Source organism: Malania oleifera, chromosome 5 (genome assembly GCF_029873635.1).
Source record: "Malania oleifera isolate guangnan ecotype guangnan chromosome 5, ASM2987363v1, whole genome shotgun sequence".
NCBI classification, from domain to species: domain Eukaryota; kingdom Viridiplantae; phylum Streptophyta; class Magnoliopsida; order Santalales; family Ximeniaceae; genus Malania; species Malania oleifera.
The window spans coordinates 1,020,449-1,046,679 of record NC_080421.1 but is presented as its reverse complement, the minus strand read 5'-3'; the positions used below and the strand labels follow the sequence as shown (position 1 = coordinate 1,046,679).

The 26,231-nt window shown below is 34.6% G+C and overlaps 3 protein-coding genes across 4 annotated transcripts; 1 reads left to right on the top strand and 2 right to left on the bottom strand.

The window, feature by feature from the left end:
* The first annotated feature begins 338 nt into the window (after positions 1–338).
* Positions 339–12,709, top strand: LOC131156364 (uncharacterized). 2 transcript variants are annotated; one of them, XM_058109993.1, is made up of 5 exons: positions 339–633; positions 739–925; positions 2,350–2,556; positions 12,035–12,232; positions 12,331–12,709. In XM_058109993.1, the coding sequence occupies exons 1-5, from the start codon at positions 551–553 to the stop codon at positions 12,490–12,492; spliced, it is 837 nt and encodes a 278-aa protein (XP_057965976.1). In that variant the 5' UTR covers positions 339–550; the 3' UTR covers positions 12,493–12,709. The 2 variants fall into 2 exon arrangements, with proteins under 2 accessions (XP_057965976.1, XP_057965975.1); XM_058109992.1 differs by having other exon boundaries at positions 12,032–12,232.
* On the bottom strand, positions 12,667–13,238 carry LOC131156365 (metallothionein-like protein 4B). Its single transcript, XM_058109994.1, has 2 exons — positions 13,095–13,238; positions 12,667–13,025 (listed from the first exon to the last, which is right to left on the bottom strand). Exons 1-2 carry the CDS (start codon positions 13,178–13,180, stop codon positions 12,848–12,850), a joined length of 264 nt encoding a protein of 87 aa, XP_057965977.1. The 5' UTR covers positions 13,181–13,238; the 3' UTR covers positions 12,667–12,847.
* A 4,867-nt stretch (positions 13,239–18,105) lies between these two features.
* LOC131156363 (protein EXORDIUM-like 5) lies at positions 18,106–19,503 on the bottom strand. The gene has a single exon (XM_058109991.1). It carries the CDS (start codon positions 19,266–19,268, stop codon positions 18,228–18,230), a length of 1,041 nt encoding a protein of 346 aa, XP_057965974.1. The 5' UTR covers positions 19,269–19,503; the 3' UTR covers positions 18,106–18,227.
* Positions 19,504–26,231: the final 6,728 nt, after the last annotated feature.

Below are 26,231 nucleotides of genomic sequence, written 5' to 3'. Positions count from 1 at the left end.
ATTTTCTCTCCCACTTTTATTTCTTTCTCTAATATTTGGTTAATCAATTTATCGGCCTCCTTACTCATCAACATTTTTTAATTTTGATTATTATTTGAAGGTTGAACAATATAATTTATTACATTTTTCATATCTCTCAAACCTTTGTAGTCCTAAAAATTGAACTTATAGAAATTATAAGTCAGATTAGATCACTGATTTTTTTGGCTATAGAACTTTTTAAAATAATTATGAATCAACATTAGCACAAATTCTAGGAAAAATACGGTAATCTTGACAAACAAATTATAAAAAATAAAAAAGTTTAATATACAATATTCAATAATAGTTAATAAAACATGAACATTTTCTAACCCGCACGCGCCCTCTGCTCGAGACAAACGTAGCCTCGAAAAATTAAAGGGTAAGCATAGAGAAGATATGTGGGTTTTGGGTCGCAGTGATGATAAAGGTCTAGGGTTTTTTTCTACCAAAGTAGAGGCAGCCACAGAGTCACTGTCTCTATTTTTATCAAATTCTGTGTCTGGGTAGTTTTAATCATAGAAAACCCATGTGTATAGCAGCGTTCATTTGGCAGGATCACCCACTCTACCCCCTTCTCCTCTTCCTCAACAGAGACGAATATTACAATCGGTAAGCCTGTAAATTTTAGTGAATTTCTTTGTTTATGTTATGTGCAAATGGGTTTGAATTTGATGGGTGTATGATGTTTGTTTGCGACCTTGTTTCGTCTTGAAGGCCCACGAAGCCTCTGGCATGGTGGGAAGACGGCGGAGAGATAGTGGGCGGAAGAGACGAGATCGCCGGCGGCACATGGTTGGCTTGCTCCAGAGATGGGAGGTTGGCTTTAGTAACAAATGTTCGGGAGATACCGTTCCTCTCCGAACCAAGAAGCAGAGGTGACCTCCCCCGACGTTTCTTGCAGGTAAAAGTTGGGGTCAATGGTTTTCGTTTATTATTTTTATTATTGTAGGCCTATCTTAAAAAGGGAAAAAAAATTCTATATTGTTTGTTTGTGTATACTGTAGATTGAATCTCCAGCAGACAGGAAATAATAATAATAATAATAGATTCTCTAATTGCCTTGTTTCCTTCACCATGTGATTCTCTCTTCGTTTGGGGGACAGAGTTCTTATTGATAGATAATACACTCAGCTACCAAAAAAAAAAACTAAGGCCTGCCTAGTTATGGAAATTGATTTTCATTCTTTTTCCATTTTCTTGAAAAAATTGAAAAAAAAAAAAAATGCTAACATGTTTTTTATTTTGTCAACGCTTGTGTAGGAAACTTATAAAAATATCCTTTTCTTCACATAATTTTATAAAACAAAAACAAGTTGAGATTTTTGTAATTCTTAAAAAAAGTAATAATTATTTTCGACAACTAAACAAGCCATTATTCAGCATGTACCGTTGTTGTAGCATGCATTCTCTCCTTTAGTATCCCAATGTGTGTAATTTTTTTTCTTAGCATTACTGGACTGTTGCTTTTGATATATGTGATTTGAAAAAGGAAAAGTAACTTCATTTCAAACAATTCAATCACAAAAACCAGACCTGGGATTGCAGAGGATAATGCACTATTCTCTATTATACCCTCTGGAATTTCACTATGTAGTCTTGCAGACAATTTTGAGAACTTTGTTTGGTGTGTGAGGCACTGAGATCTTTTGTGTGATTGTTGATTGCGCTCTTGAATTTCTTTTCAGTCATTGATGTATTAAAGGTGTACTGATATTATGCCTGAAATTCAGTAGTAGTTGAGCGATTGGGATCTCCAACTCTATGAATTTACTGACTTGAGATACTGTTTGATTTCTGTTCTGAGGTGCCGTGCCTTTTGTTGCACGCATAACAAATGAACAAAAGTTGGGGGCATATTTTAGGAGAAAAAGATTCACCGATACTGCTTCCCTTGTGTGTGCTAGAGTAGACTAGCATATGGATGTAAATCATGTGAGACTTCCATGTCATTTATATGGATTCATTACTAATCCAAATTTGAGTTTGTTTCCATTTTTATGCCATTAATTCAGTTCAGTTGTTGCCCTAGTGCATATGTTTCTTCAATTTAGGATGGCAAATGTTCTGCAGCTTTGAATTAACATCAACCCCTTAGTTTTTTACTTGATATCTTTTTAAATGGTTAAAAAAAATTACTCTTAATTTTTTTATTTTGGTTGCATGTAGCTTTGCTTTAAAAAATTGCATTAGGGACAAGGTTTCCGAATAATATGGCCCTGGTATTTGACTCTAGGCGTTTTGGTTATGTTTCTTGAGACATTTTTTTTTTAAAATTTTTTTGGCATGCAATGAGCCTGTAATTTTTATAGGTTTAAATGCTTGCAGAGCAATAAGAATCCTGTTGAGTTTGCTGCAGAAGTTGTTCAGGAGGCCGATCAGTACAATGGATTTAACCTGGTATTAGCTGATCTTTGTTCAAAAACCATGATTTATTTGACTAATAGACCAAGAGAAGAAAACATTTCAGCTACTGAAGTTTCACCTGGTATTCACGTGTTGTCAAATGCAAGCCTAGACACCCCTTGGCCTAAGGTAAGAAGGTATTATTGTCCATTCATTTATCCAATCTATTTCTTTGCATGAAATACTTCCCTTGAATGTGAACACCACATGAGAGTGTAAGTCTGTAGATGGCTGTCTTCAACTGTCAAGATGGTCAATATATCAATTTTGTAATGGTCAATGTGGAATATTTCTAGTCATTTTAATTGTAGGGTCCTTACATGTTTTTATTTTTCGGGTTGTTATTGTTGGTTGCCATTCAATCCACGAAACAACCAACCCATTACATGAATCAGTTTTTCTCTCTCATAGCCTTAAAGTGGCCTCATTAATGTAAAGAGGCCTCAAGGATTTATTATAATTGATGGTTCATGAGCACCATATTGTTATACATATATTGTAAGTCATATTGAGGACAAGATTGTGCTTTATCTTTAGAAGTAAGATAAAATCAACTTAAGTTAGACAAAATTGCATTTATTATATGAAGTTTTGAACCTAAAATAATAAAGTCCACTTAGTTAAAAAAACTAAAAATAAAAGCTACAATATCATAAATGCTAAATAAAGGTATATTCTGAAAGGTATATCTTGAAAAAAATAAAGAATAAGTAAACCTATTTGACATCTTTTAAACTATTGGAGTGCGTCTAATATTGTTAAAATGAACATTGTTCAAAATTTTAAAATGTAAACATTATGAACAAAATAATAAACCTATAAGTACCATAAAATAATAGATATAAAAGCATCTCACAAATAACAAAAGTCAAATTTATTTTAAATTAAAAGAAACTCATTGTTTAACCATTCTATAAAAATAATAGTTCTAAAGAATTTAATTAACATATCACAATTTATATTTATGTTGATTATTGATATGCATTGTAGCTGTGAAACAAAATTATCGAATTCCACCCATGGATATCCATAAATGTTGTTTAATATTATTTGCATATTTTATAAATCAATTAGTCTAGAGCATGACTCAAAGTCTTTGACACATGAGATGAGGAAAGTTAACTATAGCTATAAAATTTAGATTTTAAACATAAACTATTTCATCTTACTTACAAAATTAATTTTATATGAATCTTTACCGAATATTCGTTGGAGCATCCCCTACGAGCAACATGTTGCACTTATACCACCCAGGTGTAGCAAAAAGTGGACGACGGTGTGCTAGATCGTCACCTTGAAGCTTGCGACGTGTCGGCGCCCGGGTACGTTGTCAAATATGCAAGGGTTCCCACATCATTCTGGACATGGGTGGGTAAAGAAGTTAGTTCAGGAGAGTGGGCTTAGATTATCAACTTGGAATATAGGGACACTTACGGGTAAAAGCATGAAAATTGTGGACACAATAATTAGAAGAAAAATTAATATAATTTACCTTCAAGAAACTAAGTAGGTGGGGGAGAAAGTTAGAAAAATTGATAAATTAGGATTTAAACTTTGGTACACTGGAAAAGAAAAACATAAGAATGAGGTAGGAATTATTATAGATAAAAACTTAAAAATAACATTGTAAATGTAAATAGAGTAAGGGATAGAATTATAAAAATCAAGATGGTCTTAGGTCAAGAGATAATAAATATCATTAGTGCTTATGCTCCTCAAGTAGGCTTATCAGAAAATTTTAAGAGACAATTTTGGGAAGATATGGATGGTATTATACAAGGCATATTAGGGGACTGAAAAAATATTCATAAAAGCAGATATGAATGGACACATTGGAAGGGATAATAAAGGTTATGAAGGGATACATGGAGGATATAGATATAGAAACAAAAATGAGCTTGGGGAGATGATCTTAGACTTTGTTATGTCCTATGATTTTATGACAATGAATACTTGCTTTAAGAGAAGAACACTTAATTATAACCTTTAAAAGTGGACAAAATAAAAGTCAAATGGTTTTTTTATTAACTAAGAGGGTAGATTGTTTATCATGTAAGAATTATAAAGTTATTCTAGGAGAAAGTTTAACCACCCAACATAGAGTTTTAGTGTTAGATATATGTATTAAAAAATGGAAGAGAAAGGATAAAATAAATCAGTGCAAGAGAACTAGAAGGTGGAACCTAAAGGGAGAAAATACAATAAAATTTAAAGATAAAATGATTAAAGATGGTTATTGGACTATAGAGGATTGTGTAGACACACACTCTTTGGAGTAGGATAATTAGCTCTATTAAAAAACAAAAAAAGTGATTTTAGGTGAGTCAAGAGGAAGAGTCTCGAATAGCAAAGAAAATTGGTGGTAGGATCAAAATGTTCAAAAGGCCGTAAAGACAAAAAAATTTGGTTTAAAACATGACTAAAATGGATAACTTTGAAAAGTATAAAGAGACAAGAAAAGATGCAAAAAATGGGCGTTAGTGAAGCTAAACATAGATCATTTAATAATTTATATGATAGATTAGATACAAAAGAAGAGGAAAGAGATATATTTAAACTTGCTAGAGCTAGAGAGAGAAAAAGTAGGGACTTAGATAATGTAAAGTGTATAAAAAGTGAGGATGACATTGCCTTGGTTAAGGAAGAAGCTATAAAAGAAAGATGATGAAATTACTTTAGTAAGCTATTTAATGAAAATCAATTAGAAGGTTTAAATGTAAAATTGACAAATGAGGAAAAAACTAAAAATATGATATTTATTTGCACGATTAAAGTTAAAGAAGTTAAGTTTGCACTAAAAAGGATGAAAAATGGAAAAGTTGTAGGACCGGATAACATCGCAAGTGACGTTTGGAAATGCTTAGGTGATAATGTAATTATATGGTTAACTAATTTATTTAACACAATTATAAAAAATAAGAAAATGCAAGATGAATGGAGGAAAAATACTTTAATACCTACATACAAAAATAAAGGGAATATTCAAAATTGTATTAACTATCGTGGAATTAAACTTATGAGTCATATGCCACTCATACGATGAAATTGTGTGAAAGGGTAGCTAAACAAAGATTAAGGCTAGAAACAAAGGTCTCAAGAAATCAATTTGGTTTTATGCCTAAGAAATCTACTACAAAAACTATATATCTTTTAAGAAGATTAATGGAAAAGTTTAGGGAAAAGAAATGGGATTTGCATATGGTATTTATTGATTTAGAGAAATCGTATGATAGGGGTACCTAGAGAAATTTTATGGTTGGTTTTAGAAAAAAAAGATGTATGTAGTAGGTATACTAATGTCATTAAGGATATGTATGATGGTGTAATGACTAGTATAGGGATTGTAGGTGGAGAGACTAGAGAATTTCCAATCACAATAAATGTACATCAAGGATCTACTTTGAGCTTTTATCTTTTTGCTTTAGTGATGGATAAATTGACTAGGAGTATCCAAAATGAGGTTTCATGGTGTATATTATTTGCAAATGATATTGTATTGATTGATGGAACTAGGGATGGAGTAGAGGCTAAGTTAGAATTTTGGAGAGAAGTTTTAGAGTCTGGAGGCTTTAGAATAAGTAGAAATAAGATAGAATATATGAAATGTAATTTTAATAATAGTAGGAGGAATATTGGAGATAAAGTTAAACTTGATGATGTAGAAATAAATAGCACTTGTAGATTTTGATATCTTGGATCTATTGTGCAAGTTGAAGGAGAGATTGTAGAGGATGTAATGCATAGAGTTAAAGCAGGTTGGTTAAAATGGAGAAGTGATTCAAGTGTGCTTTGTGATCATAGATACCCTTAAAATTAAAAGGAAAGTTTTATAGGACGACTATAAGACCAGCTATGCTATATGGATCAAATGTTGGCCAACTAAGAAACAGTATCTCCAAAAAGTTAAAGTTGCTGAGATGAGAATGCTTAAATGGATGAATGGTATAACATTGAAAGATAAATTAAAAAATGAACATATTTGCAGTAAGTTAGGCGTAACTCTTGTAGAAGATAAGGGAGGGGCGATTTAGATGGTTTGGGGCACTTGCAAAATAGGTCACATAGTGTGCCAATAAGGAAGAGTGAATTAGTTGTTGTGAGGGATAAACCTAAAATAACTTGAAATGAGATAGTGAGTAAAGATTTAATAGCCTTGAATTTCTCGAAAGAAATTATCCATGATTGCATAAATTGTTGGAAAAATATTCATGTAGCCGATCCCACCTAGTGGGACTTGTGAGGCTTGGTTTTGTTGTTGTTTGTTGTAGTACATGTGCATTTTATAAAATTAAATTATAGAACATGGCAAAAATGTAAAAACATGGAAAACTTTGAAAAGTATAAAGAGTTAAGAAAAGATGCAAAAAAAGCTAGTAGTGAAGCTAAACATAGATCATTTATTAATTTGTATGCTAGATTAGATACAAAAAGAAGCGGAAAGAGACATATTTAAACTTGCTGGAGTTAGAGAAATAAAGAGTAAGGACTTAGATAATGTAAATTGCATAGAAATTGATGATGATATTGTCTTGGTTAAGGAAAAAGACATAAAAAACGATGGTGAAGTTGCTTTAATAAACTATTCAATGAAAACCAAGTAGAAGACTTAAACTTAGAATTGAAAAATGAGGTAAAGACTAAAAATATGAGATTTATTTGTAAGATTAGAATTAATGAAGTTTATACTAAAAAAGATGAAAAATGGAAAAGTTATAGGATCGGATAACATCCCAATTAAAGTTTGAAAATGCTTAGGTAATAAAATTATATGGTTAATTAATTTATTTAACACAATTATAAAACTAAGAAAATGTTAGACAAATGAACGAAAAATAGTTTAATACCTATATGCAAAAATAGATAAGATATTCAAAATTATAATAACTATGGTTGAATTAAGCTTATTAGCCATACATTGAAATTGTGGGAAAGGGTAGTTGAACAAAAATTAAGGCTAGAAACAAAGGTTTCTAAAAATCGATTTGGTTTTATGCCTGGGAGATCTATTACACGAGCTATATTTCTTTTAAGAAGATTAATGGAAAAGTTTAGGGAAAAGAGGGATTTGCATATGGTATTTGTTTACTTAGAAAAAACATATGATAGGGTACTTAGGAAAGTTATGTGGTGGGTTTTAAGGAAAAAAAGTTGTATGTAGTAGGTATATTGATGTCATTAAGGATATGTATTATAGAGTAATGACTAGTTTTAGGACTGTAGTTGAAGACACTAGAGATATTCCAATCACAATAGGTGTACATTAAGGATCTACTTTGAGCTCTCATTTTTTTGTTTTAGTGATGGATGACCTAACTAGGAGTATTCAAAATGAGATTCCATGGTGTATGTTTTTGTAGATAATATTGTCTTGATTGATGAAACTAGAGGTGGAGTAAAATTTAAGTTAGAAGCTTCAGAATCTAGAGGTTTTAGGATAAGTAGAAAGAAGATAGAATATATGAAATATAATTTTAGTAATGGTAGGAGGAATATTGGAGTCAAAGTTAAACTTGATGATGAAAAAATCAATAGCTCTAGTAAATTTTGATAGCTTGGAAATATTATGCAAGCTAAAGGGGAAATTGAAGAAGATGCAATACATAGAGTTAAAGCAGATTGATTAAAATGGAGAAGTGTTTCAAGTATGCCTTGTGATTGCAGAATACCTTTAAAATTAAAAGGAAAATTTTATAGGACGATTGTGAGACTAGTTATGCTATATGGATCAGAATGTTGGGCAACTAAGAAACAACATATTCAAAAGTAAAGTTGCCGAGATAAGAATGTTTAGATGGATGAGTGATATAACATTAAAAGATAAATTAAGAAATGAACATATGTGTGGTAAGTTAGGCTTAAATACTGTAGAAGAAAATATTTATGTAGCCGACTCCACCTAGTGGGACTTAAGACTTAGTTTGTTGTTGTTGTTGTTGTAGAAATATGGTAAATGTTTTGTCAACAATCTTCTGAACAATAGCAATCTTTACATTTTCAAAATTTTATCACGTAATAAATTATATTTGTATGATTTTTAAAATATTGTAGCAGCATGATTATTGTAAGACTACTGTACTTACACGTATTGCTATTTAATCACTAGTATTAGTTTTATTTAACTTTATATGTTGATAAATATGGTTTTATCTTCTTGTACAAAATGAAACCTTTTCCTTTTAAAGCATAATTCTAAGAACAAAGCAATCTGTTAGTAAATATAGTTTTAATTATCAGTAAAGAGAAACAACGAGGGGATGTCACCCCAGGGTACAAAACATCAACCACTCCATGGTGTCATGATCATTAACAATTTGCCCACTATGCCAGCTGGAAACAACAGCAATCCACTGGTCTTTCTAAATCTAAGCAGAGTAGCTGTACCTTTGAAGGCTCTCTTATTTTTGTATTTTCTATTCAAGAACACCAAAAGATGGAGAGAGGGATGAGATTCAAAGCGTTTCACTTCTCCTTGGTAGCTTTGATGCCTTTCCAAGCCTAAATCTCTCCTCCAATGGAATTTGCGGTAACCCACTGATATCCATTCAAGGATAGAACCATATTCCACAAATTCCTTGTTCAGGGGCATGCAAAAGAATTTGGTTGACCGATTCAGCATCAGTCATACAAAGAAAACATTTATCTGTAACTGTAAACCCCCTTTTTGTAAATTATATAGGGTTAAAATAGTTTCATGTGTGGACTCCCAAACAAAATAGGCAACCTTCAAAGAGGGCTGTTGTCCTCCAAATATGAATCCAAGGGGAGTTGTTGCAATTTGTTCCCATTGGAGAGAGTTTCTTGTAGAAAGATCTAACAATGAAAGCACCATTTTTGTCCGAAGCCCATTTTAGTACATTGCGAATGTTTTGGTAACAGAAATTATAGAGTTTGCTGTAAAAATCCGAGCACACAAAGTTCCCAATCTGACCATTCCTGGTTAAAGGAATACTGCAGAAAATTCCCTGATCAGTGATTTGGGGATGATGACTGATAATAGCATTTTTGTCACTAGCCAAGCTGTAGATGAAAGGAAAGACAGCTCTAATATTACTCTTATCTAAGGCATTATCAATTTGTTTAAATTATTTACAAATAAAACTATACAATACTGTATATTAAAATTTCATACAAGCAAAGAGCATGTACAGTTGAGCCCACCTCAAGCCTATCATCTAATTCAGAAGATTGGGAGTGGTGAAAGTTGTACAGATGAGGCTCATTGTACAGCGGGCTTCAAAAAGGAGGAGAACAGTAGGTATGGCCCTGGGCAAAGCTAGCAAGGGGAGGAGAATCAGATTTGTAACACATCTTCTCTGTTGAAAGGGGTTTGTGTGAGTGGGCAGCACATATCCTCTCTTTTTATGGGCAGGGAGATCAAGGAAGGAATGTTCTGAAATTTAAAGAGTCCCATAGAGCAGTGTCTTAGGAGGATGAAGGCCCCAGTATGCAGCAGGAGGCGACTTTGATTGTGGATCGGGCTGGGAATCAAGACTGTGAGTTCCAACAATGACAAGGGAAGGGGGTGGGGGGGGACGGGGGGGAACGTTTGTGGAGACAAAATCTGGGATTACTAGAAAGTCAGCATTATCGTGAGTGTATTCTTGACATGGGCAGAAGATTTACGAAAGAAAGGGACTCCTCAATTGAGAGGTATTCTAGTGCAGACGTAAGGGAAGTTAAATTTTTTTGTAAGACATAGTGATGGCAGCTTTTACATCGAGGAGCCTTCAACCGGCTTGAAAATTGATCTACTAGTAAAGGTCGGTGAAGGTAATACTATTGGGAAGAAGAATTGTGGTGCTGTTTCAGATGAGAAGGGTGAGTTGGATAGTGATTTTGGTAACGACTGAGGGCCACTTATCAATGAGGTTTGTGAACGACTTGGGTCAGGCTCAGATTCTTTCAAGGATTTTTCAGATTCAGGGAAGGATGGAATAGGCGAGGATGAGCAGACTGAGCCTGTTCCTGGCCCTCGGTTTCAGCATTTGCTGGATTAGATGAGTCTGCGGTTAACTAATTCCCAGGGGCAGGAAATCCACTTGGATGGTGGTAAGAGTAAGGTTAAGAAGGGTCTAAGGGAATTGGCAGATTTGCAGTGCTCTATTAACTTTGAAGGAAAGGGCCTGAAAAGGTGCTTTCTTGGGTGGTGCTTGGTAGGTCTTTGAGCTGGTGGGCACCTAGGCTTCGGGGTTGTCATTCTTTATTTTTAGCTTTCTTTCTCGAGGACTCCCTGTCCTCTTTTTTCTTGCATTCTTTTCGTTAAAATATCTTCTATTTTCTTTTCCCAAACAAAAAAAAAAAAGAACTAAAAAAATTCTTATAAATTTAGGTAAACACATGTTTATTTTTAAAATATTAAGTATCGTATTTTAGTTATTGTAAAATCATGTAGTATTAACTCTTCTAGTAGTGTCATATCTTATTGTACTTGAAATTGACATTTTTTGGATGCTTTTTTGACGTGTATCTGACATTTAATAGTTGTATTTATAATGTTAAAATGTATTTTTAGTGAACTCTTTAAGTTTTCAGCACTCCTTGAAACTCTTCCAAATTTTTTTTGAACTATGTTTTAAGATATATAGCAATGCATTATCATCACATTTTACATAAACCATAATTATATAAGTAAAAAAATAGATCTTTTTTTCAGAAGAAAAAATATGCCTATTTGCTCATTAGATTTTTTTTTTTTTTTAAGATTTCTAATGCGAAATATATTTAAATATGATTTTATCTATTTTTCATTAGTGTGATCTTGTCATATCATGTTGCTATATTTTGAGGATCTGTCCATCCTTATATTTGTATTGGATCATAGTTGCAATACATGTCCATTTCTGTATAACTGTATTTTGTAGTTTAATCTATAAACTTAATTATCCATTAAAAATTTACTTTAGAAGCGCACAAACTATATTAATAATTATTTACATATATTAGTCAAAATTACATGCAGTGGATATTCACTAGTGCTCCTAAATGCAGTAAGTCAACTTCTCATCTTTGCCTGAACAAATCGGATGAGATGGAAAACTCGTGAGGTTCATGGGAAACCGAATAAATTGGGGTTGGTCATCTCATAGGGAGGTTCTAGTTTACTGACAGACTCTTGAAGGTGGATCATGCTGGGAATAATCTACATACAAACACTGCTCGTGTATCAGCATGTGCTAAGGAAGGGGGTTATCTAATTAATTCGTATGTTTGGCAAATCGGTTTGCAGCTTGCCAATGACTTGCTGGAGTGTGTGAACTGTATTGTTGACACGGTAGGCATGGATGTGAAACATAAAAATGGCATTGTTGTAGCAGCCAGTTAGCCTTGTGTTTTAATTAAGATCATGAGGCCTAATCATGCAGTGTAATTATTGTATCTAAGAGCGGCTAGAGATGCATTGGCCTTGGTAGTTTGTTGCGAGGAATTATGAACAGGTAGCTGAAGTTGTCTAAATATTAGTGTTTGACGACTAGGAAACATAAAAAAAGTCAGTTAATGCTCCTCACAGAAAGTTTCATGAATTGTCAAACCAATGATTAGACAAATGATATTCCAACATAATTCTGAAATGTGAATGAACACACACTTGTGTGGGGCATGGTAGCAGGCTCTGCGACTGCATAAAAGCTTGAAGGAGCAATTGGAGATACATGGGGAGCGGGATGAGGTACCCATGAAGGAGATGGTTGAAAAGCTGATGATGGACACAGTGAAGGACGAGGAGGAGAGCCTGCGCCCTGGCATTTATCCTCCCCGCAGGGAATACCTTTTAAGTTCAATCTTTGTTGAAGCAGACACCCCCTCGGTAAGCAAAAAAAATTTAATAACTAGAACCCATCTTATCTTCCCTTTTTGGGCGTTTCACATCTTTTAATTGCCATTTCATTTTATTGGTGAAAAAAGGGACGTTATGGTACAAGAAGCACATCTGCATTGAGCGTGAAAGGAAATGGGGATGTTTGCTTTTATGAGAGGTCTCTGGAGAAGGGAGCATGGGAAGAGCGAACAGTGGATTTCCACATACAGAAGAATATGGGAGTTGAAGCACATCCACATTCACATTGATGGTCGATCCTCAAATACTGATCACACCTCAGGTGATGGGTTTCAGTCGAAATAATTCTTTTAGTTGAGTTTATTATCGGCCCTTTGTTGATCTGTGTATGATAATTGTATGCACGGTTGTGCTTGCTTCTTTCTTTTTTTTTCCCTCCAGACTTTTGTTCTCACACTGCTAGATTTTATGAATATTATTGTATCGTATATCCATTATACCTCAAAATTCTACACAGTTGATACACACACAGACATATTTATCAGCCACTGCTGGACAGACCCAGTAGAGTATCTACAGATCCATGGGCCAGACAAAGACAGACGGGAACACGATTGTTTGGTAACTGATTCCTGATAAAGAGGTTTAGGCGGTACATGTGACGCACGTGCAACCGGGGCCGCACTTGCAGAAAGCCTTCCCCGTCCCGGCGATCTCGGTCTTGGAGCAGGTGCAGGGGTTGCACCCGCAGTGTTCCCCGCACGTGCACCGCTTGTGCTCCATGTTCGGATCCCCACTCGCTCCTGTCTCCACCACCACGCACCTGCATCCATGCATATCCATTAATATTTATAAAAAAAAAGAGGCGATGAATATTGAGAGGTGAACGGACCTGCAAACATCGCCGCCTGGGCACGGCGCGGGGCAGCCGCAGGTGTCCGTGCACACCACCACGCCTGTCCGACTCACATTCGCCATTTCTTATTTCTTTCCCAACCTTCTTCGTCTTTTCTATCATACTGCTCCAGTTTAATTTGACGAGCTTCTGAATGCATACAGACTATGAAAATCTGCCGCATGTCTGGGTTCAGTGTTGACACGTTGCGCGACGTGGCAACTTTCTATACACGTGGCGGAACGGTTCCTCCGTTCACCTCCATTAGTTTCCAACTGCAAGCCAGGTGTCTAATACGTGGCAGAAAATGCACACGTCAGTCCCATGATAGCACCTTCAATGAAATTTTAGTTATGTAAAAATCAGATTAGATAAAAGGGCATGTGACCAAATTCATGTTAAATGACAAAGTTGACCATGGTGATTCCAACATTTGCCATGGTACTTTAAAATTTTCATAAACCTGCTTTAGGATTTGGTGAAAAATGTGCACTACAAACCTTTAATTATAGGAGATTTATTACTTTATTTTTTGTCAATAAAAATTTTAAAATTTAAGAAGAGATGTATGAAAGTTTGGAACATTATTAAGGTTTTATATTTTCTAATCAAAACTAAGTGAAGGTTAATGTCTTTTATTTTAAAATTTTATTGGAATTTGCAAAGGCTTAAATTTAGACATTTACACTTTAGGCTCTTGAATACAAAATTAAAGTTAAATTAAAATAACAATAATAAGTCTTAAGTGCCCACTATGTTATGTTTGATATATGATTCATTTTTTTTTATGAATTTAGATATTGAATTTATTAAAAGAAATGATCCATGATTCCATAGATTGGCGGAAAAAGATTTATATAGCGAATCCCATTTAGTGGGAGTAAGGTTTGGTTTTGTTGTTGTTTAAGGTAAAGATATTTTTCTTGCCTAATTGAAGAGATCTTTTGTTATATCTCATTTCAAGTTATTTTATGTCTGTCTTTCCCTCTTTTAGTACTATTAACAACAATTAGCTCACTCCTCATTAGGGCAGTACTAAAACAAACAAATAAGAGCCTAAAGTATAACCCTGAGTTACACTTTGAGCTCTTGCACATTCTTTAGACTCTCTCTTTCTTGCAATCATAAGGCTAGTGGTTATACCATTACATTACTATATTTACTGCATACTTTCTTCTTTTTTAAAATCCTCCACAAAACTTTCTTGTGTGCTTATTCACTTGCTTTGTTTAAGGGAATAAAAAAAATACGCAAGTATCTCGTATTCTTGTTTTGAACTTTTTTTTAGTAAATTTTTTAGAAGATAAATAACTTATATTGTTGATCATTAAAATATAAAATCAAATTGATTTTTTGAGATCCTTATTTTTGATTCTTTGTTCAATTACACTTTTCCATTGTTTCATTATATGACTCATAATTTTGATTTCATGATAGTTGTTATAATTTTGAATATCAACTTTTGGATTTTATGTACAGGTGTTAGCGTGTTTTTCCTTCACACTCTAGCATTTTCTTGATTTTTATAATACTGTTAAATTAAATTAGTCAGCCAGACCCTTTTGTTATTCCTTAGAAATTTCCAAACTTCAATTGTGATGCTATCTAAACTCATGGATTTCTCAATCTCATATATTTTAAAGACATCTAAAACTTTAGTGTTTCAAATTTTGTGAATAAATATAAAAATTTTAAACTTGTCCAGAGCTTAGCGTTTAATTTAGTTTTCATTAAATAAGTTATTAAAGTATTTTTGTCATGTTTCTTTTATGTTTTCTTCTTTAACCAAGACAATATTATTCTCACTCTTTATACATTTTACATTACCTAAAGCTTTGCACGTTGTTTTTTTAAATTTAGTCAATTTATTTATGTTTCTTTCACTTTCTTTTGTATTTAGTCTCATTTAGAAATTATTATTAAAGCTTTTCTTTGTCTTTTTGGACATCTTGATCCCACCAGGTTTCTTTGCCATCCAAAAACCTTTCTTGTATTCATCTAAAATCTTTTTTTCTATCTTTAGGTTCATCACCATTCTATTCCACAAAGTATTCACATCTACCTTATGCCCTATGATTCAATCACCCTCTTTGATCATTTTATTTTTAAATTTAATTATATTTAAAATATCTTGATTTTTATGTTCCTGGCCCGATTTATTTTAGCATTTATCACATTATCTTTTAGGTTTTCATTTACTACGCATCATACCTCTTTTTTATATTTTTTGTTTTCCAACGTACAAAAATTTAAATCTTAATTTTTATTTTTTATTTTTTATTTTTTAACTTTTCCTCCTTCTCACTTAGTCTTGTGAAGGTAGAATGCATTATCGTTTCTAATTCTAGTCATTGTATCAACAAACTTCGGACTCTTGTCCTTATTTTTCAAGTTGTTAGACGAAATGATTTATTTCGATGCTCTACAGCAATAAAGTTTGACCAAGTTATAGGCTTTATAGTCCAAATGGTTCAAAATGATTAAGACGTAAGCATTGAAAAAAAAGATGGTCCATGTTTTCCAAATTATGGATGTAAAATTGTGTGAATATATTAAAAAAATTAAATTTATGTTGGCGAGCATCGTCTTAGTTTTGCGAAGTTTGTTTTTAGAGTGTTATAGGACATAATTCACTGCATGTAAATAGATGAGAAAATCAATAATATAATATTATTATGTTGTATAGGTAAGAACAGTAGAAAGAGTAGGACTAATATACTACTATATTATCTTAAAAAAGTGAGAACATCAATAATGTAATATAATTATATGAAATAGAAAAAATATGCATGCATTATGGAGAAGAGAGATTTAGAAAAGAGAAGAATAAGTTACAACGGCTGTGCAATCGGGGAAATTATACACGAGATCTTCCTCTACACATGTCTCGGTGCCTGTATTTTAAATGTTAGACATATGACAAATTAGTTCTACATTCATTAGTATCAAAGGGAGACTTATTTTCAATAAATATATAATTTAGTAAACAAACACACGAACACGTGAAAAGGGAGGTCTCTTGTATAATTTTTCATGCAATTACTACATGGTGATGATGTTGTTATAGGAGATTTGGACAGTGATGGTTCCTATTGCTACTATTAAGATAAATTCTCTAGCGAAACTTAGTAGATAAGATGTGAAGAGGCGTTTATAGACTCATGAAAATTTTGATTAATTATAAACTTGCGTGAGAAAGGAGGAGAGAATTTGTTAATAATTGAATTTTCAAAAGTTAATTTTGAGCATAATTCATACATGGTTGGATCTTATGGTAATCAGCTTTTTTAAAGTCGGTATTCTTTTAACAACAAAAGTCAGATATTTTGTTTCTCTAATTAAAAAATAATAATAATAATATTTTATTATTTGAAAAGGAGGGAGGTAGTTATGGGATGACGGGTGGTGGGGTCGGGTCGGGTCGGGTGAATGGTTAAATAGGAGTCGGGATCCGGAAGTCAAGGCTTTTGAAAGCAGGGCTTGACCCAGACCACAGGCAGTTATAATAAAAAAAAAATAAACCCACAAAGACAAAAAACCCAACAGGGGTGCGTCTGCGTGATGATGCGTCCTGCGTTTTTAGCATTGGACTCTATCGCGCGATGGGTGCTATAAATGAAAGTGGGGGTGGGCCCCACTCTTAGCTGTCTCACTAAAATATAAAATCAAAATTACAAAAAGAGAAATGTTGAATGAATGAAGGGCAGTGCAGTGGCGGTGCATGGTAGGTGGCGGAATCTAGTACAGCACCACCACGCCCCCTTAGATTGAAAATCAATATCAACCCACATTATTGTCGAAGTCAAACACCTCTTTGCTGCTCTTTCTCGGACCTCATGACATTAAAAAAAAAAAATTTATTTTTATGAATGCGACTCGTTGTCTGATAATCACAAGCTCGCTCATTTTTTTAAATTTTTCTTACAGAATTAATTACTTCACAAGTTCACATGGTAGCAAAGCATAATGAGTTCATAAATCCCACTTGCCTTTTTCTCTTACTGTCAATTTATCTCGATATTACTTTTTTGTAAAAAGGAAAATAGAAATTAAAGAAGTGGACCTGACTATCATTTTAGGCAACTTTTTTGTTAGACCTAACTGGGCAGAAATAGCTTATAAAAGTGACAAGTGTAACAATGCCAAGGCAATTGTATCGAGATATTGACCGCTTTAATTTATTGGACATAATACTTTATTTCAGAAAAGAATGTATCACAAAGTTGAAACTCACTAATCTTTGGTATGACTGATATTTTCCTGCATGAACAAATGACAATCATTATCGCTCAAGGAAAAAGAAAAATCTAGGAAGATTTGAACCTCCATTTATGGAAAAAAGAATGGGTTAATTTAATTAATTAATTGAAGTTTGGAATAGAAAATAAGTTGTATTTTGTCATGTAATTGGAGCTCAATCACAGTATTTAAGGAGTAAGGATCGGAATTAATAGTAAACAAATAAATATCACAGGAAGGGGATAGAGTTAATTGGGAAGGTGGGGAAGACTGGACGATCAACTTTTTAAAGGAAAAAAAAAAAAAAAAAAGAGTTACCATTGTTTTACCAGAAGAGATAGTTTCACTAGGCTTTTTATTGTATAAGATAGTTTTACATTAGAATTGGAACCCCACGAGCGTCCAGTCCTCTCTGCAGTGTTCACTGCTCTGTCTCTCTGCAGTGTTCACTTCCAGTTTAAATGAGCCCCATCTCCATCCCCATCCCCAACCCAACACCCCACTTGCACTTGCTCTGTTTCTTTTTGAAAAATTCAAATTCAAATTCAAAGCTCAAAAATGCTCAAAACACAGACAAATTTATAGAGTGAATACTGTAAATTAATTCTAAAAACCCACCCACCGTCCATCACAATCACAATCACAATCACAATCACAATCACAATCACCACTGCCATCATCTTCAACCTCCGGCTTCTTACTTTCTCTTTACATCCCTCTAATTAATGTCTATTTTTTTTTTTTATAAAAAAAAACAAACCCAAAAAAAGAAGAAGAAATAAAATATCTCCATTCTTGAATTCTGCAGCATCATTCGCATACAATACAACAAAAACAACTGAATTCAAACAAATTAATTGATGAACTATAGAAAAATTTGAGATGAATTAATTAATCTATGGCATTAGGACCCGCGCAAGCCTGCAGCACCGGATTCCAAATCCACTGAACCAGAAACTTCCTCTGCCTCTGCCCTCTCACATTGAATGTCCTCCCCTTCCCGTCCCTCATCACCTGACCGATGTAACCCCCACCCCCTCCCGTCCCGTACAGCCCCTCGCACAGGTCCCCTATCTCCGTCGGCGCCGTCGGGTCCTCCCCCGCGTACCACGCGTTTATCAGCGGATTCGTCGCCAGCTCCGCCAGCTCGTGCCCGATCACGCTGATCATCCCGTCCACCCCTACGTTGCCGTTGGGCGGCGCCAGCGCTCCCACTCCCCTTCCGCCCATGTAGCCCGGAATCGCGAACGGATACGCGCACACCTCCGGGCACTGCTTCCCGGAGTTCCCCACCCAAGCGTACGGCAGCGTGTACCCCACCATCGCCGGGAATGTGAAGTAATGGAAGCCGCACACCGCCCGGCAGAAGTCCTGGACGGCGACGTTGTCGGAGGTGAGGACGAGGTAGATGCCGTTGCGGTGCTCGACGGGGAAGCCGGCGGAGCGGACGGCGGAGGCGATGACCTGCTGGATGGAGAGGCGGGTGAGCTGGGTGCCGTGGGAGTAGCGGCGGTCGGAGTACTCGCCGGCGATGAGGACGGAGCGGGAGACGTTGGCGCCGGTCTGGTCGGTGTAGAGGGAGGCGGTGCGCCACCACTCAGCGACGGAGGGTGAGGGGGCGGCGCGGCGGGAGGAGGAGATGGAGAGTAGGAAGTCCTTGATGAGGAGCTGGTCGTGGGAGGACCAGTTGCCGTACCAGATGAGGTAGATCTTGATGGTGGAGGAGAGGACGGGGCCCATGTGGTACCGGAGGTGGACCAGGTCGGAAGAGCCCTCGAATTTCTTGGAGGAGGAGATAGATCTGGGTGGGAGCTTGGGATTGACGTAATGGACGTCTAGGGTTTGATCTGCGGCGCCGGAGCAGTGGATGAGAGTGATGAGCAGGGAGAGTAAGAGGAAAACGAGGAAATGGGGTGGCTGGGGCAGCGACATTTTGGTAATACAGGGAGTGGGAGTAATGGGTTGTGATGGGAACGGGCGTTGCCGACGGCGGTGCGGCGGTTGAGGCTGAGGCGGCGCGGGTGGGGAATCGAGAGAGAAGGTAAGTGGGGTTATAAAGAGTGAGGAGGAGGAGGAGGGAAATGGGCTGGAGACAGCTGCATGTGTGGTGTGGGGGCACACACAAAAATCACAATCTACTCTTTACTGTTTGCCATGGAAAACTGGGAATCCACTTTTTGGAGTGTTGGGTCTATCTCCATTTTCACAGTAATTGTGTCGTGTATTTTCCTTTTCCATTTTCTCCCTTTATTCAAGCACCCCTCTTATTTCTTACTCCCAAATCACAACCCTTTTCGGCTTTTAATTTGGATTTGTAATTTGCTGCCACCAACATTGTGGTGGTGGAGTGGACATAATTTGTTGAATTAATCAAATTTTAATCAAGTAAATTCCTTCACTTCAGTTCCAACTTTATTCCATTTGATTTTAATTTTTACTAAATTTTAATTTTAATTATTTTATTTTATTTTACGATTTAATATATTCTATTCCGCCAGTTTTAAGTTCAATTAATACGAAATTTTAGTTCGATTCGATTAACAAGGTTTTTTAACTAATATTTTTTTATTAATTAACAATACCGTCTACTCCTGACCTTCCCATTCAATAAAAATACATTTAATTCAATGTTTGTGCTAATAATCTTGTAAGTCACCCTTTGTTAATGCTTCCTCTTTCGCCGTGGTCCGTGATTTATATTCTAAAATGTTAAAAAGTTTATAATAATTTAATGAACAAAAATATTTTACGTTAAGTGTCATTAATATCATTATACTGTCGTAAGACTATACTTAGGTTATAGATATATGATTGTGACTGAGTCTTCAAACTTTAAATCAATTACGTTTGCGATTTAATAAATATTTCATAAACATTTAGTGAATTTAGATACATAGTCAAATAACATAAATTATTGTGTTCTGTCACATAGCGAGTTTTATTTTATTGCGTATCACAAGTTATGTTAAATAATTATATTTACATTGAAATTTAATTATATTTATGCAACATCTCATTATCATTTCATAATATTTGTTCTTATGGAACTTTTCAAGCTACATTTAGGAGTATGAATTTCAGACTTTAAATGTATATTTAGTTGGATTTAGTTAAAATTTATTTTTTTTTTGTACATATCTTTTTAAAATTTACATAAATTCAATTTCAAAATCTCTCCCAAATATATGATCAATGTATTTGACGTATTATTCTCAATTAATAGCGGACGCTTGAAAATATAATACTTTTTTGTTTCTTATTATTTGGCTCTTGGAAAAATAAATAACATGTTTTCATGCTTTCATTATGTTTGAAGCTATAAATGAACTTTTGTACTGAAAAACATAGCTATAAATGAACTAAAAATGTCGTATGAAACATTTCATATTTGAAAAATATATTTACAGATCCATCTGGATTTAATTTTTTATAATATTAATGATATATAAAATAATTTAAACTAAACTGCAGGAATTTGATTATATCAGATTTTTGGAAATATTTTGGAATTAAATCAAACTGCAGGGATTTGATTATATCGAGTTTTTTGGAATATAATGGAATTAAATTAAATAGGTGAAATTGATCATACCCACGTTTTTATTTAAATTTATTGAATATATGTTTGTGAATTTCTCAGACAGTTTATTATATTATGAATTACCATTCAAATCGTGTGGCATGAGAATGATTTATTATTATTACATAATGAAACCTGTTGGATTTTCATGGTATTAAACAGTAAAAGTTGTGGTTTTATACTGATCTCTAGAAATATTGTAAATATTGTGGAATTGTAAAAAATGATGGTTTGATACCAAGTTATGAAATGATGGTTTGATACCGATTTGTGAATGAATGGAAATTGTGAAAAAATTGTTATAAAATATATGTTGAGAATATGAGATCGTTTTACAGTTTTTATTAAGTAAATTGCATTATATGGTTTAAGAACCCTGATGAACCAGATTGTTGAGAGCTCGGTACCATAATTAGTAAGTTATGTCAGTGCAACCACACTATTTTGAGAGTGTTGAAAATTGGATAGTCGATTTGGTCTGAGAAGAGTAGGATACCCTCTTGGGTTCATACCAGGTTAAGATACGCAAATCGTACTTCAGAGCATGTTATGTTGATCTAGGAATGGTTGGCCGAGCAGATTTTTAGGTCCAATCTTTGAACCGTACAATTCGATTATGTGGGGTTAATACATGATGTTATATGATTGTTCAGTCAGTGAGGTTCTTTTATGTAGATATGTATATTTATGTAAACTAAGTTATTTATTGAGCCAAAGTATAATGTGAGAAGAAAATGAATATTTTCAATTATATAGGTGTGAGTATAGATTTCAAATGTTATTTCATTTAAAGTTAAATTAATGATTATATTTTGCTTACATAAAAACTCATTTGGCAGACTCTGATAATAATCCTTTCCGTCTTACTGAGAAGTGTCTCACCCCAATAATCTTATCACATTTTAGGAAATACAGGGAGCTGAGCTTAGCGAGCTTTAGGGGGCTTAGTTATTATAGCTTATAGTAAGTGCTTGTGGGACACTAATACGTATATAGATATGTTTTTTGTCTATTTGGGATGTAATATGAATGTTTGGAGGTACACGTGTAATTATGGTGGTATTAGAACTCTGGAATAGTTATAAGGTTTAAAATATTTTCCACTGCATGATTTTAAATCGACTTATGGACAGGTGTACTCGATACCCCACTTTGGGTTCAAGTCGTTATAATATGGTATCAGAGATTGTGAAATGAATTTATTTATGGATTAGTAGCACTCCGGGCCCCACCAGATTTGGGATGCTACAGTTGTGGTATCAGAGCTTAGGTTGTTAGGTTATGTAAATTTTAGCGGATAATTATACTAGAGTATAGGATGAGGGTAGGAAATGGGTAAGCTGGGTGTTATAAGGTGGGTCGGGTAGAGAATGCATAGTAGAGTAAAATTTTCACGTTGCGAACCCGAAAATGGGCCCCAGGGTCTGTGATGGGGATTAACATGCCTTATGTATCCTTTTTACTGATATGATGACACGTAGACGACCTTCATATGTCCACTATTGTTTATATCTGTTTTACAGGAACACATGGGATCAATTGAAAATCTTCTACTTCTTTGATGAAAGACTTTTTTGATGTCAAGACTTTGTTATTGTGTTAATTTATATTTTTTGTGGATATGTATCTCTTGATTATTAGGTGCTTGAAGACCGTGCCTAAAGACCCAAGTGAAGTATTGAAGCAAAGTCCAACTCAAAATTCATGTGGGCCCCACACGACTTCTGAGCCTCACATGGCTCCAATGGGCCCCACACGATTTTGGCTTTCATTTTGGAATATGTTTAAAATTCAAATTTGAATTGTAATAATGCAAAACAACTAAGCTTAACTTGTGTGCTTATGAGTTGGAGTTCCTTGTTTTTTTAGTAAGTATTAAATGTGTTAGTTTAATAGTTGTTGAGTGTTTAATGCGTTGTCTCCCAGGCTATGCCTATAAATAGCCTTCTTATTGTAAGAACAAGACAGGAAGTTGAAGTTGAATATTGAAGAAGCATCTTTTTGCTTGAGCTTGTAAAGCTTGTTCCTCTCCTTGTGAGTGAGTAGTGTGAGGCTACGGCGTTCTCTCTGGAGATCAAGTGGTGAGAGACCACTAAACTATCCAATGACTCTGTCAACCCCTCCTCCATCTAATACTCTCACGGCCCCCATCAACACCACATGGCCAACACCTTCATACACCCACACGACGATCATCATCTACACTTCATTGCTGCGTTCATTTTATGATTCAAAGCTCGTACGAAGGACCTACGGTGTGATCTAACCACGTGTGGAACAATGTCAAGTCATCCAAACCAATCTCTTGGTAACTTCAGTACTTGTGTTTGAATTCTTTTCTATATCTTGTGAACCTTTGCTAGAAAATTAAAATCACATCTTTGAATTTGCTCATTTGATCCATAGATTGTAATATCGGTGCTCACTAGTTAAAATCAATTGTATGAATATTAGTTTGCTAACATAGAACTTTTATTCTTGAATCTTTGAAATAACAACTTTTCAACATATAAATTGATTCCTTTGTGTAAGAACCAATTGGGACTTAATTGCTGGACAAGTCATACACATTTTCAAAATCCTTGAACATATGAAATAAAGCATGATTTATTGTGTTTTGTTTGGATAATTAAATTCTTAACTTAAAGTGTTTAAGTGTATGTGCTTGTGTGAGGGTTGAATCGTAGGACATAGGTCGACCATTCTCGTCCTACATCAATGTGATATAGTAACCTAACATGTCCCTATATCATACAACCATCTATGATATCACAATATAAGGGTCCTGTAGTGACCCGAAGAATAATGATATTTAAGTAATAAAGAGGGAGAGAAATGGAAACAAAAACAGAAACAGAAGGAGGCAGCAGCGTTCATCAACGACGTTGCACTTTGGGTGTAATAACCCAAGAATTTAATAAAGGACTCATCGAAGAATACAGGGGATTCGTCGACGAGGATAACATAGGGTCTCGTCGACAAGGGTATGTTTCGTCGACAAGAAGATATTGAGAGGTTGTTTTCTAAATTCTGAGATTTGTCGACAAGGAGATGGTGTTCGTCCACGAACCTTCTTCGTGACCTCGTCAACGAGATGATGTGGCTCGTCGACGAAGGCCGCAATATAAATAGTGTTAAAATCGGTTTTATCGCAGAAAATTCATCAAAATTCTTCCCTTTCTTCTCCTCTACGGCTCCTCCTCCCTTTCTCTTTGATTTCGGCCCTATCGACTGCCAGATCGACAATCTGAAGCCACCACCACACTCTTGGGGAAGTTCTCCCTAAGTCTGCTAGAGCGGATCGTTGGTGGGACGAAGTTGGACTTCATCCTAAATTCAGGGTAAGGCCTTATTGTCAAAATTTAGCTTTCCAGTAGTTGTAAGAAATGTTGTAGACGTAGAAATAGTTACATTTTGTTCTGAGATATATGGTTTCCAGGGTGTTGAGTGGGAAGCCCTGCGGGTGTAGGACCCAATGCAGTGGGGCATTTTAGCAAATCAGGTGAGTGAAATATGCTATGCTAGGCAATTCTATTATGATTCAGTACAAATTATATGTTTTAGTAAATTATTATTCAAACCATATATACAGTTTTTAGAGCAAGATAATATTGATGTTTAGTTGTGTGGCATGAGTTTTATATTAGATCAGCACAGGGTTAATAAAATTTTCAGAATACCATGATTTTCAGTATACGTACAGAAACTTATATTTTACAGTATTTTCATAATATTATGATTACGAATCACAAAATCATAACATTCAATTACTACAGTTAATCAGATACTTCAGTTATTCATTTATACAGTTATTTCAGATATTCAGTTATTACAGTTTATTCAGGTTGGTTTATATAATGTTATGGTTATTTCAGTTATTACAAAATCATAGTAAAAGCAGTATTTTAGAAATATCAGTTATTTATATATAGTATCAGACCCTGATGGATCATATTCAGCCAGTAGAGTACGGTACCGTAGCTATATTCAGTTCAAAGTGCAACCCCTATTCAGATAATAGGTGGTATTCAGAAGTCGATCGTGTCTATGTTGTGGACAAGCTCCCCATCAGATATGGGTTGAGGGGGACGATCTGACTGTCGGAGTTCAGTTGACTTACCCTAGTTGGCTAGCCAGGTTAGGTCCCGCCTTTGGGCCGCACAACCCTATCATGAGGGGTTAAATCATGACTTTCAGTTATTCATTTAGGGAATTTTCTCAGTTGTTATATATACGTATGATTAGCTTTATAGAAAATAGTCTTACCTATAGATATTAGCAGTATTATGGAAATAATATTCAGAAAAATCAATTTTTGTTAAGCAACCTAGGTATGATTTATTTTGCAGTAGGTATACAGGTTTTATTCAATTGTGTTATTTCTAGTATTTTTCTAAATCAGATTTTACAAGCATGTAGATCACTTGCCACACACTAGCAATAGCATATTTCGTCTTACTGAGCGTCGTCTCATCCTATTAAATTAATATTTTTCAGGTGATCCACTTAGGCGAGCAGAACAGGCTCGTAGATAGAGGGGGCTATAGTGCTACCTTGCTAGTTGGGTGAGTGTTTTTGGGAAACAAGGTTATTTTTGTGTAGCCCTAGTTCAGTTATGTATGTATATTTTAGGAGTATTTAGCACTTTGGTATTGTATTGTATATGTATATGGTTGTGGATACTCGACTTTAGCTTCCCGTTGCTTAGGTTGATGGTTTTATATTAATTAGAAAATAACGGAGCAGTAGAATTTCATAATATTTATTAGTATAAAAAAAAATTTAGTAGGACATTATAGGTCCGACCCCGTAGGGTTCACATATACCCTATCCACAATCACGTACATAATATACGCAGCAAAATAATTCAACCTATTAAATCATATATATACCATACCAGAGTCTATACAAAACCAGGATCTAGTCTCATAATACAATACATAATGTGTGATAAACACTCAAATAAGTATAGATAATCAATCTAGATCAAAAGTGTATATCAAAGTAAGATTTGAAACACAATATATGAATATCACAAAATTATATCAAGGTTTCAAATATGCTTAGCAAGATGATTCAAACAAACTCAATAAGATGTTCTCAATATACTAAGCACAAGGAGTGTTTGAATGCAAGTTTTGAAAATGATTTTGCACACAAAGTATAGGCATAGGTGTCTTGTAATGACAATGCAAGAACCACAACCTTCTAAGTATTCCCACACAAGATTTATCAAATAAAATCGGTGGAAGAACTTTAAACTTTATTCTCAATAATAAAAACAATAAGCATAACAAATGAGAGTATGGGCAAAT